The following is a 12,419-nucleotide window of genomic DNA, read 5'->3' on the forward strand; positions in this document are numbered from 1 at the left end:
TTACATTCTTAATCTCATAAAATACAATTGTTAAAACTCATATTCTGATAAAAATGTATTTGATTTGTATTAATTTTACAAATAAAAAAATTGCTTATAAAGTTTGCCTTAGGCCTCCCAACCTGTAAGCACAGCACTGTTTATCTAGAGAAAGATTCTACCAACACTTGTACTTAATGGGCAAAAAAACACTCTTTCATGAAGTCTGCTATTGCAGTTTTATCAGTGTTCGTCAATAGAACCATGTCTGAATCGGTGCACTCGACCATTGGTACTTGACCCTGGACTATATATATCATCACCTACCCTGCGCTATGAAAACATTAGCTTGACCATGATTATCGGGGTTTCTTAGCTAGGTTGGTTAAATTAATTTTGATTAAAAGAAAAAGAAAATTACCTTTTGATTCAAGAACCGTCGCTTAATTAGGAACAATAAGATACATCGCTTATCTCCTCCTCTCTCTCATCTCTATCTCTATCTCTCTCCCCACTTCCTGAAATCAGTCGATTTCGATTCCAAAATGTCGTGATTGATCTCTTCTCCTGGGATGATCTCCTCGTCGTCGTCTTTGATCGTCTCGAGGGATAGGGATTGGGTTCGATCACGGTACGTCACCGTCTTCTCCTCCTCGCCGCCGTCCTTGTTCTGATCCAAAAGCTCCTTCATCGGAACGCTAACCTCTCCGACGGGCTTATCGCCGGCGATGGTACGATCAGCCACGATCTCGATGACTAAGGTGAGGCTTTAACTTAGTTAGTAAAGAGATATTCTGCAAATCTTATTGATAGTTTCGTGTTGTGGCTTTTGTAAATCTTATTGATGGTTTCGACAGAACCGAGCCTTCACATGGAGGTAGAGGGAGCAGATGAGTTCAGGGAAGAGTATGCTTGCCCCTTCTGCTCAGACTATTTTTGATATCGTCTCTCTCTGCTGCCACATAGACGAAGATCATCCCATGGACACTATCAATGGGGTAAACATCTCTTCAATATTATTCTGCAATATCAAAAATCTAATAAATGTCTCATCACGTGGTTCTTGTTGGGGATGGATTTACACCCTCTCAAGGCCCATTAGACATTGAACTAGACCCATATTGCTAGGAAACCCTAAACATATCTTTCTATAAATAAGGAACTACCTCCTTCTTAGAAAAGGGGATCTCTTCTCTCATTTTACACATTAAACACTTCATACAAAGAGTTTATTGATTCTTAGATTTATTTACACTTGTAATCATACATGTAATATAATCTTTAATCAATAAATTCTTTTTGATGTTCATTTTCCATTTGATTTCTATGTTGATTTCTCTTTAGCCTCAAGAATTTAAGAAATCTATTTCTTAAATTCTTTATTGTATGAATCCGACAAACACACCATTTTCGGTTCAAACAGTTGGCGCTAGAAGGAGGGGGTCCAAAGAGAACAATCTTCGTAGCATATCAAACTTGGAAAATCCAAAATTTAAAAAAAAAAAAAAAAAAAAAAAAAAAATCGACTCTAGATCGGGGAAGACACGAGTCTACAGAAAGGGGGAAGCTTTCTTCGAAACCTGGCGGTTGAGGTCACGAAAGAGCCCAAGATTCTCATGAGCTCGCCGGCATCTCGTCTCCATGGGTGACGAACTCGTCAACATCGAGACCAAGACTCATCGAGATTGGTTCGACGGAGGAGGAGATATTGACGAGAACAGGTGAAAGTTCGAAGCTTTCTTCAACGAAGATGAAAGCTTCGCTTTCGATGTACCCACCAACGAGACCAAGACTCTCAGCTCACCGTCGGGTCCTTCGGCTCACGGAGATGGCTCGGAGCGGCGATGGCGATCTCGATGATTGAGTCTCTTTTCTCGATGAAGCTTCTGAGATTGCTCTTCTCGGACTGATCAAGGTCAAGCGATTGTAGCGAAGAACACGAGCAGAGAAAGCCTTGGAAGCTTCATCGGGATCTCGATCTCGTGGCCACAGGAGAGGGACGATGACATAGATCAACAACGCCGGAGCCGATACTTTCTGGTACGAAACGTTGAAAGGACGATCAGAACCGTTATGATGCGCTTGCGACGAAGGTCAAGTCTTCGCTCGATCCGTTAGCTCCTTGCAAGTTCTCCCATCCGGTTTGGATCAAGACTTCGATGCTCTCATCTCCTATGCGTCTTCTTCTCGTCAAAGCTCGAGGCTTGAACTCACAAGAACCATCTCGTCACAAGCTTGATACGCAAAAGCTCGCCACCATCTCAGACAAGAGCGAACCTTTGAGGGTTCTGCAAAGAAACGTGTACAGTTTCAATTACAAGAAGAGAAGGCACCAGTGCAGAGGAAGAGAAAGCAAGCCTTTGCATAGCCACTAAAGCTGAGACCTTTGAGTTACTGATGATGTCAGTGATGAACGTGATGACTACGTTGAGATCTCCCCAGCGTCCTAATGGCCGAAGCAGTGCGGCCTCTAACTGATGCAGCCAAGCGGTTCCTTGCCTCGTGCTTTGAGGATATTACCAAGTTTCGGGAGGAGGTTATAGCCCCACCGCTGGCTGGAATCAAAACGATAGCATCAAGCGATGATCTCCAGATGAGTTTCATTTGCCTCCAGGCTCGTGGTCGGTGAGGACACCTTCGTAGACTCTGTCAACTAGGCAGAGGTGGTACGATAAGGAAATCCCATCACGCCTCTCGACCTTGCCAACGAAGATCACGAACTCGTCAACTTCGAAGCTTTGTCCATCTCCTCTCACTGATCTTGGCATGATGAGTTTGAAGGTCAACATCACCTTACCTTCTCCTCTAACGTTCGCCAAGCCTGTCGCTACCAATATGAACCTCTCGTCGAAATGCAAAGAAGGCGCGACCTCTCTATTGTTCTTACACAAAAAAAAAATGGAGAGGATGGGATTGAGATTCTCGTCATCTTACCTCACGTGCAACCACTCCATCTTCTCCACCGAAAAGATAAGTTCTTGTCTTGAATTATCACATATTTTTAATAACTTTTAAATTAATGCTACGGTAAACATTGTGGTATTAATATAAATTATTAAACAATTTTGAGCAGTTCATTCTCATACAATCTTTATGAGATGACTCATGTCATCACTTTATTTTTGGTAACCTATGATACTAATAATTAACGATTATCATGTCATCATGTGCAACTCACTACCGTTAAGTGAAAACAAGTTCAACCTAGCTTGCTTATTAATTATGCAACAGTTGGTTATTTCTTTTGGTTTATATTGATCTAATCATGATCATGCTTTTCGTGAACCAGAACCAAAGAGAAAAACATAGCCAACAAGCGCTCACCACCGTCATATCATCATGCTTCGAAAGACGGTTCTCAGCTTCGAACTTGTTGAAAGCAGTACAAGCAGCATAAGCCGACACATTTCTCAGCATCATCATAGCCTGACGAGCATACACACTAACTACTTTTTCGGCACACACGATCTCAACACGAGACTTCGGGTCGGCAATAGTTCGGTAAACATGAATTTTAGGCACGAGTTTAAATTGAACTTGCTTTTTTTTTTAGGCACGAGTTTGCAGTCGACTCGCTTATTGTTAGACACGAGTTTACAAAACTCGTCTTTGGCTAGGCATGAGTTTACAGAAGCTCTCCTTCCACTAGGCACGAGCTCTCAGTAAACTCGCCTCTGTCTTAGCACGAGTCAAGTAAACTCGTCTTTCGCTAAGCACGAGTTTAAAGCAAACTCGCTTCTTACTAAGCACAAGTTCGAAATAAACTCACCTAAACCGTTATAGGCATGAATGTGTCGAGTTCATTGTCTAATAAACCCTATTCGTGAACTTCGCAGAGATCGATTCCATCTCTCTCAACGAACTTGGGGGGACTTACTGTTGGGGATGGATTTACACCCTCTCAAGGCCCATTAGACATTGAACTAGACCCATATTGCTAGGAAACCCTAGACATATCTTTCTATAAATAAGGAACTACCTCCTTCTTAGAAAAGGGGATCTCTTCTCTCATTTTACACATTAAACACTTCATACAAAGAGTTTATTGATTCTTAGATTTATTTACACTTGTAATCATACATGTAATATAATCTTTAATCAATAAATTCTTTTTGATGTTCATTTTCCATTTGATTTCTATGTTGATTTCTCTTTACCCTCAAGAATTTAAGAAATCTATTTCTTAAATTCTTTATTGTATGAATCCGACAAACACACCATTTTCGGTTCAAACAGTTCTTAGTAGATTAGGCAAACAACTAGAGAAAATCATATTGTAATTAAATCCATCCTGTCCGAAAATCATTGACATAGAGAACCAAGAATGGAGAAAAGTTTCTGTCTTTGAGGCATTTGAGTCTCATGGTGGGGCTTTATTTGATCAAGCGTGTGTGTGTTAGTTTATATGTAAGAGTTTTGTTTTTTGGTTTAGGTATGATGAACTTTGTCAAAAGTTGGAATCTTTGATTCTTGATTTACAACAAGACATACAAAAAACTTGTTTTTGGTAAAACGTTGTTTATTACGTATCTCCAACTTTTATTACATATCTCCATGTTCCTTATGATCCCATTTATGTTTGTCGTATAACCACAAGAATGGAACACACTTTTAGTAGTCCTATCTTTTTTCAAGTCTCTGTTTTGTTTTTTATTGTAGTTGTGCCATCTCTGATTGTTTGCTTTTTGTAAATGCAGATAACTTCTTGGGGTTTGAGGAGGTGGTCTTCTTATTCCCTGGGGGATGGCCGGAGTCTCGAGAGATTGCCGGATTTTAAAAAGTGAATACTCTTCTTCTCTTCTCCTCTCTTGCCGTATGTTTTGTGTATTGAATGGTCTCCTTTGAAGAACATAATATTGGCAAAAGTCTAAATCTTTTGTTAACAAGTGAACCAGGTGTCTGTGCAGTAAAAAAATTTAAAATATTTTTTAACAGATAAATATAAATAAAATTTTATTAATATTGTAAAATTTTTTTTTCATATCAATATTTTAATATAAATTTTATTTAATTAAACATAAAAGTTATATTTAAAAATATGCATGTATATATTTGAAATTATAATGGGTAAATCTCCAAAATAGCACATTTCTAAGTTTATATCACAAAAATAGCACTCAAAAACTAAAATGACCAAAATAGCACATTTCTAAGTTTATCTTTTGAAATTTTTAAATTTTTTATTTTTCAAAATTTGAAATCTTATCCCCAAAACCTCATTTCTCAACTCTAAACCCTAAACCCTAAACTCTAAACCCTAAACCATAAACCCTAAACCCTAAACTCTAAACCCTAAACCCTAAACCCTAAATCATAAACCCCACCCTTTAACTCTAAACCCTAAGTTTGTGACTTTTGATAAAACATTAAGTGCTATTTTTGTGACTTTTGACCTTGAGTGCTAGTTTGTGAACAAAAACTTGATTTAGTGCTATTTTTGTCTTTTTCTCAATTATAATCTTAGATAGATTTTTCTATCTATTTATTTTAATTAAATATAGTAAATAAATTTGTAAAAGTTGCATAATTACCAGAAATTAAAATTAAAAAATATTTATAAAATTTGTAGATATATAAGAAAATAATGATTTTACGATTAAATTTTTATAATTTTCTGAAAAAAATTGTATACATTTTTGAAAATTTTAGTAATAAAATTGTATAATTTAAAAATATATTATTAAATTATATTTCGAAATTTATAATGTCATATTTGAATATATTTATTTTAATGATGATTTATGAGTTATTCCTATATTCTAAAAAAATTTCTAAAAATATAAATTGACAATAAATTTAATATATGAGTTATTACCATATTTTAAAAAGTTTACCAAAAATATAAATTAACATTAAATGCAATTGTCCATGTCATATTAAGCTATAAGACATGTCATCAATTTCACTAGCGATGTCATATTTGTTTTGTGAAATTAATTGTAGAAACGACATGTGGCAAAATCATTTCGCAAATATAGTCTAGGAGATACTAGTTTTACATTAATATGAAGACTAATGAAACTACTTTTAGATACCAAATTTTGGAAATGGAGTTTGCTTATACCCAATTAAAAACCTTGCAATGGACCATTTAAATGTTTGGTTTTCTTAACCTTTTTTTTAGTTCATTTTTTGTGTTTAAAAACATTAAAAAAGTAATAAAAATCCCTAATATGGATATTTGCAATAATCAAGCACTTATATTCTTCTTTTATTCCGGCCGCCTCAGAGATGTCATTACATATACTAGCAAGTTGGGTTTAAAGAAGTCTAATCTTGATCATTGACGCCTACCTGTCATCATCTGTGTGAAGAAGAAACATACATGCTGACGATTCCAATGAGGTCAGCGACGACCTCGATATCCACGTTCCTTTTTTGACTATTATCTCCAAAATGACACCTACGGCCTCTCCTCTAATCTCTACTTAAGGCTCTCTCACTCCAACCCATAAGAGAGACGTTTCTCTTATCCTCATAAAAGAAACAAAACAAAAATGGCAAAAGAAGCTGACCGGTTTAGTTCGGCTCATGAAGGCGACCGTGAACCGCTTTTCGCGACCAGGAGGAGAACCGGAGGACTGATTGCGTTTCGTTTTTTTGCGGCCTCGGTTTTCGGGTGCATCTGTTGTATTTGGCTCTACAGAGTGGTCGAACCGTTAGAGAAAGATGAGAACCGAACCGGTTTCTTTCGGTTAATTTGGTTGGTTATGCTAATTTTGGAGATCTGGTTCGGTTTGTATTGGCTTGTCGTGCAGTCTCTCCGTTGGAATCCGGTTTGGCGATCCACCTTCACCGATAGACTCTCTCGGAGGTACGGTGACGATCTCCCAAGGCTCGACGTTTTCGTTTGCACGGCGGATCCGGTGATAGAGCCGCCGTTGATGGTGGTCAACACAGTGTTATCCGTGATGGCTCTCGATTACCCACCGGAGAAACTAGCGGTGTATCTCTCGGACGACGGTGGTTCTCAGCTCACGTTCTATGCTCTCGCGGAGGCAGCTGAGTTTGCTAAAACTTGGGTTCCATTCTGTAAGAAGTTCGACGTGGAGCCGAGATCCCCTGGCGCTTACTTTTCTTCCAAGTCAAATGTTCTCGACTCCGCTGCGGCGGCGGAGGTGGCTGAACTGTATAGAGAGATGGCGACAAGGATTGAAACGGCGACGAAACTGCGGCGAGTACCGGAGGAGGCGTTGTTCAAGTACGGTGAGGGGTTTTCGCAGTGGGATTCAGACGCCACTCAAAGAAACCACGCAACCATTCTTCAAGTAAGTAAACAGCTTTTTTAGTTATGTTCTGTTAGAAACAGAGTCTGAGTTTATTTGTTTCATTCATCAGATTTTGATAGACGGAAGGAAAGACAACACAATAGCTATACCAACACTGGTGTACCTATCGAGAGAGAAGAGACCTGAGCATCATCATCACTACAAAGCTGGTTCCATGAACGCATTGGTAATGGTTTCGTGTTCAACAAGTCATATAACGATTCTCCAATACAACGCTGCTCTGATTCATTTGATATGGTTGTTTCTTTGACAGCTGAGGGTGTCTTCGAAGATCACGTGTGGGAGAATCATACTTAACTTGGACTGTGATATGTACGCAAACAACTCAAAGTCAGCACTCGAAGCGCTCTGCATTCTACTTGACGAGAAAGAGGGAAAAGAGATTGCTTTCGTGCAGTTCCCACAGTTTTATGATAACCTTACGAGGAATGATTTGTACGGAAGCATGATGCGAGTAATAGCTGATGTAAGCAGATTCTGGATGCTTTGATATTATTTATTTATTCTGCTGCTACCTCCTAACCTTTGCGTATTTGGGATGTGAAAACAAAGGTGGAGTTTAATGGATTGGACGGAAATGGTGGACCGTTATACATTGGGACAGGCTGCTTTCACAGAAGAGATGTTATCTGTGGAAGAAAGTATGGAGAGGAAGAACAATCAGATGAAATCGTAGAGGCTGAGAAGACTAAGTCTCTTGCAAGCTGCATATACGAAAAAGGCTCTGAATGGGGAAAGGAGGTAAGGCAGTGATTAATAAGTCTTTACACTTACTCAATCTGTTTCTTGTACCACAAGTAAAAACGTTGTTACCATGGCAGATGGGTGTGAAGTACGGTTGCCCGGTAGAGGATGTAATTACCGGTTTAGCCATTCAATGCCGCGGATGGAAATCAGCTTACCTGACCCCTAAAAAGGAAGCTTTTCTTGGGGTAGCGCCTACTAATTTGCATCAGATGCTGGTGCAGCAGAAGAGATGGTCAGAGGGAGACTTTCAGATTCTGCTTTCAGAGTATAGTCCGGTTTGGTATGCCCAAGGAAAGATCAGTTTTGGGTTGATCCTTGGTTACTGTTGCTATTGCCTCTGGGCTCCAAGCTCAGTACCTGTGCTTCTTTACTCTCTTTTGACTTCTCTCTGTCTCTTCAAAGGCATTCCTCTGTTTCCAAAGGTCTGGAGCTCGTGGTTTATCCCGTTTGGTTACGTGACTCTTGCAGTCAATGCTTACAGCCTAGCCGAGTTCTTGTGGTGCGGAGGAACTTTACGTGGATGGTGGAACGAGCAAAGGATGTGGCTTTACAGAAGAACAAGCTCCTTCCTTTTCGGATTCATGGACACGATTCTGAAGAAATTTGGGGTTTCAGAGTCTGCGTTTGTGATCACAGCGAAAGTAGCTGAAGAAGAGGCTGCAGAGAGGTACGAGAAAGAGGTAATGGAGTTTGGAGTTGAGTCTCCGATGTTTCTCCTCCTCGGAACACTCGGCATGCTCAATCTCTTCTGCTTTGCCGCAGCGGTTATGAGACTGATGATGAATTCTAGAGAGGCTGGAGGAGATGTGCAGAAAATGGGTATGCAGTTTGTGATTACAGGACTACTTGTGGTAATAAACTGGCCTTTATATGAGGGCATGTTGTTGAGGAAGGACAAAGGGAAGATGCCACGGACCGTGACGGTCAAAGCATTTGTCTTAGCTTTGTCTGCTTGCACTTGTATCGCCTTGTCTTAATAAAAGATAGAACCAATGTATTTGATACAAATGTGCATCAAGTATGGATTGCAACTACTAAATAAATGTTTGTAAGTTTGCAACTTAAATTCTTCTGTTTTAAAGATCTTTTGCTTTACAAAATCTAAAGAGAAACACAAGAAAGGTCCTAACTCCTAATAATAGTCTTAACATATATGACAGATAAAAGTAGCCTCTCCGATGTTTTTTTTTTCCATTCTTCAGTCATTTACCAAAAGATCCTATGGACGGATAAAATCTAAAGAGGATGTACAAGTATGAAGCTTACATGCATATACAGAGAAGTCGGATTGATGGGTTTTCACTGGTTCTGAAGGTAAGATTTGTTCAAGCAAACCTGAAACCTTCTAAAGGAACCTGAAATAGAGCAGGATATAATGAAGATTATCAACAACAAGAAAGAAACCAAATATTTCAGGTGAAAATTAGATGATAGTTGGTTTACCTTTGATGTTCCGGTGACAAACTGAAGAAATGTAGCCATATCTTCTTTGTCCAAAGTATCTCTCCCTCGCTTTTGGTGACTCAATCCTCGGTATCAGGTATCTCAAAGACCATAAACTTTGCAAGAGAAGCGAGTGTCTTAGCATCTATGCATCTCTTTCTCCGATTCTTGCTTCTGAAAATAGATGATGATAGTGAACAAGACATTCTAGACATTCCTTGCATTCTGATGTTGTTTGCAGCCACAATTAGCTTATTGCTTATTGTTTCACTTTTTTTACTCGCAGTCTCTCCAGTTTCCCTCTCCGGCGTTTTTGGTATGAAACATTTCGAGTTCAAGTCAGCAGCTGTTGCGGTTGACAATGAAGATCTTACTATGGTTTCAAAACCAACAAACTCTCTCTTCGTTGTCTTCTTGTTTACACCATGGATCAGCCCAACTACTCCTCCTTGAGGGGATTTATTAGAACCGGAGCAATGTCCAATTTGAGATTTACCAAAGCAGTTGGATATGCGTGGGTCTTGTGGTCTGTTAACAAGTGTAGCTTCTGCGTGGATAAACCAGGGCTTAGGATGGTTATCCCGGAAGATGTACTTTATAGGCACAGATTGAGCAAGGTAATACAAGTGAGACTTTCTTGGAACCTATACTAGGAGATAAGCAAAAGTTAGTAAAGCACATGATTAATGGGTGTGAAAGAAAATGGATTTTTGCATAGATTTACATTACCATGAGAGCATGAACTCGTATCTCCCCTAAGCTGGAAAGGCAACTTGCATGTGTTTCCTCAAGTTTTCCTGCAAAAGCAGACTTGACATTTATACAAATGGAGAAAAACAGGCAAATAAATGGTAGGGGAACAAGTGAGTAACAACAGACAGAACAGCAATCAAAGAAAGCAAAACACCAACACTAGTTATAGTGATCAACGATATATCTCCAGATCTACTAAGTACAATCAAAGTTGGTAAAAGAAGAAATCTTTTTTTCCAGAAAACAGAATCGAAAGAGAAAACTTGAGGAGTAATCACAGGAGAGGGAAGAAGATAGGGTTTTTCTTTAGTTGAAACGAGCATACTCATGAAATCGGGTGATGTGATATCGAGAGGCACCGTCATGGCGATTCGGGTTCCCAAGTTAGTCTCAACAAAGACAGCAACTTCTCCCATTGCGACTGCGACCCGGAGGAGAAAGAGAGAGAGAGAGAGAGAGAGGCTGCAGACAAAGAAGCTGTTTTGTTAAATAATAATAATAATACTAATGAGAAAAGCAATGACGCTTGCTGTTTCAAAGACGAGTGTTTGCAGTGTTTTTGTTAGTCACAAACGACTGACTGTGCTAGAAGTGTATAGGTAGATTTTTGAGACTCTATAGTCGTTAAACGACACCGTTTTGATCGTCGGAACTGAGCAAAAACCTAAACAAGTGTCACTCACTGCCATTTCTCCGTTGGAAAAAAATGCGGCGGCACAAACGATGGCCGCTCTCCAGTGCTTCTGGTTCTCCTCGGCGGCGGATTTCCCGTTACAGCACGTGAAGAGGCCGAACTTGGAGACGACGCTGGCTGAATGATGTGCGTACACATGTAAAGGCTGCTGATTGATTTCGTGGCGATATAATGATGTGCCTTCTTTAATTCAAATTATATTATTCTTCTACAGAAGGAAAACAAAGGATGAACGCAAGAGAGTGGCGGAAAGAAAAATACAATCTGCAGTCAGGTTCCGTCAAGTGATTGATCTACTTTCTTCAGAGAAGAAGTTGATTGTTGGTCACAATTCTATCCTTGATATTAATGCACCAAATTTGTGGCTCCTCTTCAAATTCGTGGCCTCCATTTTTCTTACATTGTTGACACCAAAATACTCTTAAAACTTGAATTCAATGTTGCATCAGAGGATGAACAAGTCCAGTACATCACTATCCTCTGCCTTCTCCTCGTTATATCCACAAGTCGAGGTTCCTTCGCGAGGCTCTGACTTGTTTCTTCAGCAGCGTGTCAAGATTGACGCCCAAGTAGACGACGTTAGGTTTGTTCCTCTTCTATTCTTGGCTTCAACACTGGTTTTTAACTTATTTTCTCTGTTTCATTCAGGTGTTCTAACTGGAATACGGGAGGAAAACACGAAGCCGGTTATGATGCTTTCGTGACAGGTTGCGGCTTTGCACAGGCATGTAGTCATCTTGGGTTCGACTTTGCACATCATTCAGACAACATTGCCCAGAATGAGAAACTTGAAAAGTACATTAGCCCTCTTCGTTGTTGAAACGCAGGCAAGGAAATACAAAGGGATTTAAAATTTCAGGTCAGCAATAAGTTAGAACAGAGAGTAAAATGATAAGAATATTTGAGACGCAGCGTCAGCATCGAGCCGCTAATATTTACGGTATCAGGTGTTTTCGATGAAAATACGGTCAAGATCAGTTGGGAGAGTAGCCGGTGGTAACTTTATAACGATGCTGCGACTAAATATCTCCGTTTTGTTTGTTAATTTTTGGTCCTAGACGCTGACGCGGCGTTAAAAGAAACGAACAGGGCTATTAACCGTCTTTATCTCAGCTGGACAAGTGGTGACATCATCCACGTACGAACAGGCCATAGTAATGCACAGAACTGGCGAGTCTCAAAGTTTAAATACGAGAATATCGTCCTCATCTGGAACTTCCCACGAAAACTGTAGTTTTCGTCTTGTTCAAGAACTCGGAAGTCGGAACTCGTTGCAGATTTCCTAAAGCTCAAGGAGCAGCTGGAGTCAGACAATGGTCCTGTCACGATCGAGATTTGCAGCTCACACATCTTAAAGGTCCTATTCTCTGACCAAGCTGAAAACGGTTGGTGTCAAACCAAGAACAAGACCTGAGACGACTGAGAGAAGAGAGAACATGGTCGCTGTGACTGACAAAGCATCGGATTTGATCGATGCGGTTTTGGCAATTAGAGTTTAAAGACGAGTCTTTGGT

The 12,419-nt window shown here is 39.7% G+C and overlaps 2 protein-coding genes across 3 annotated transcripts; one reads left to right on the plus strand and one right to left on the minus strand.

Annotated features, from left to right (window-relative positions):
- Positions 1-1,446: 1,446 nt before the first annotated feature.
- Positions 1,447-9,098, plus strand: LOC106406367 (cellulose synthase-like protein E1). The gene is made up of 7 exons (XM_048760740.1): positions 1,447-3,480; positions 4,677-4,759; positions 6,209-7,247; positions 7,318-7,434; positions 7,522-7,734; positions 7,821-8,009; positions 8,090-9,098. The coding sequence occupies exons 3-7, from the start codon at positions 6,477-6,479 to the stop codon at positions 8,990-8,992; spliced, it is 2,193 nt and encodes a 730-aa protein (XP_048616697.1). The 5' UTR covers positions 1,447-3,480; positions 4,677-4,759; positions 6,209-6,476; the 3' UTR covers positions 8,993-9,098.
- LOC106406368 lies at positions 9,048-11,203 on the minus strand. Of its 2 annotated transcripts, XM_013847006.3 has the most exons (5): positions 10,895-11,203; positions 10,537-10,673; positions 10,188-10,255; positions 9,459-10,102; positions 9,048-9,370 (listed from the first exon to the last, which is right to left on the minus strand). In XM_013847006.3, exons 1-4 carry the CDS (start codon positions 11,041-11,043, stop codon positions 9,539-9,541), a joined length of 918 nt encoding a protein of 305 aa, XP_013702460.1. In that variant the 5' UTR covers positions 11,044-11,203; the 3' UTR covers positions 9,048-9,370; positions 9,459-9,538. The 2 variants fall into 2 exon arrangements, with proteins under 2 accessions (XP_013702460.1, XP_013702461.1); XM_013847007.3 differs by lacking the exon at positions 10,895-11,203 and having other exon boundaries at positions 10,537-10,815.
- Positions 11,204-12,419: the final 1,216 nt, after the last annotated feature.

Source organism: Brassica napus, chromosome C6 (genome assembly GCF_020379485.1).
Source record: "Brassica napus cultivar Da-Ae chromosome C6, Da-Ae, whole genome shotgun sequence".
NCBI lineage: Eukaryota > Viridiplantae > Streptophyta > Magnoliopsida > Brassicales > Brassicaceae > Brassica > Brassica napus.

What these genes read in the sequence shown, in the direction of transcription:
- LOC106406367 (XM_048760740.1), top strand. Translation starts at nt 6,477, where the DNA reads ATGGCAAAAGAAGCTGACCGGTTTAGTTCGGCTCATGAAGGCGACCGT. An exon ending in TGATGCGAGTAATAGCTGAT is followed by an intron (nt 7,735 to 7,820) that starts GTAAGCAGATTC and finishes GTGAAAACAAAG; the next exon opens with GTGGAGTTTAATGGATTGGA. An exon ending in GCTCTGAATGGGGAAAGGAG is followed by an intron (nt 8,010 to 8,089) that starts GTAAGGCAGTGA and finishes TTACCATGGCAG; the next exon opens with ATGGGTGTGAAGTACGGTTG.
- LOC106406368 (XM_013847006.3), bottom strand. Translation starts at nt 11,043, where the DNA reads ATGTGTACGCACATCATTCAGCCAGCGTCGTCTCCAAGTTCGGCCTCT. An exon ending in TTTCCAACGGAGAAATGGCA is followed by an intron (nt 10,674 to 10,894) that starts GTGAGTGACACT and finishes CTTTGTCTGCAG; the next exon opens with CCTCTCTCTCTCTCTCTCTC. An exon ending in CACATCACCCGATTTCATGA is followed by an intron (nt 10,256 to 10,536) that starts GTATGCTCGTTT and finishes CTGCTTTTGCAG; the next exon opens with GAAAACTTGAGGAAACACAT.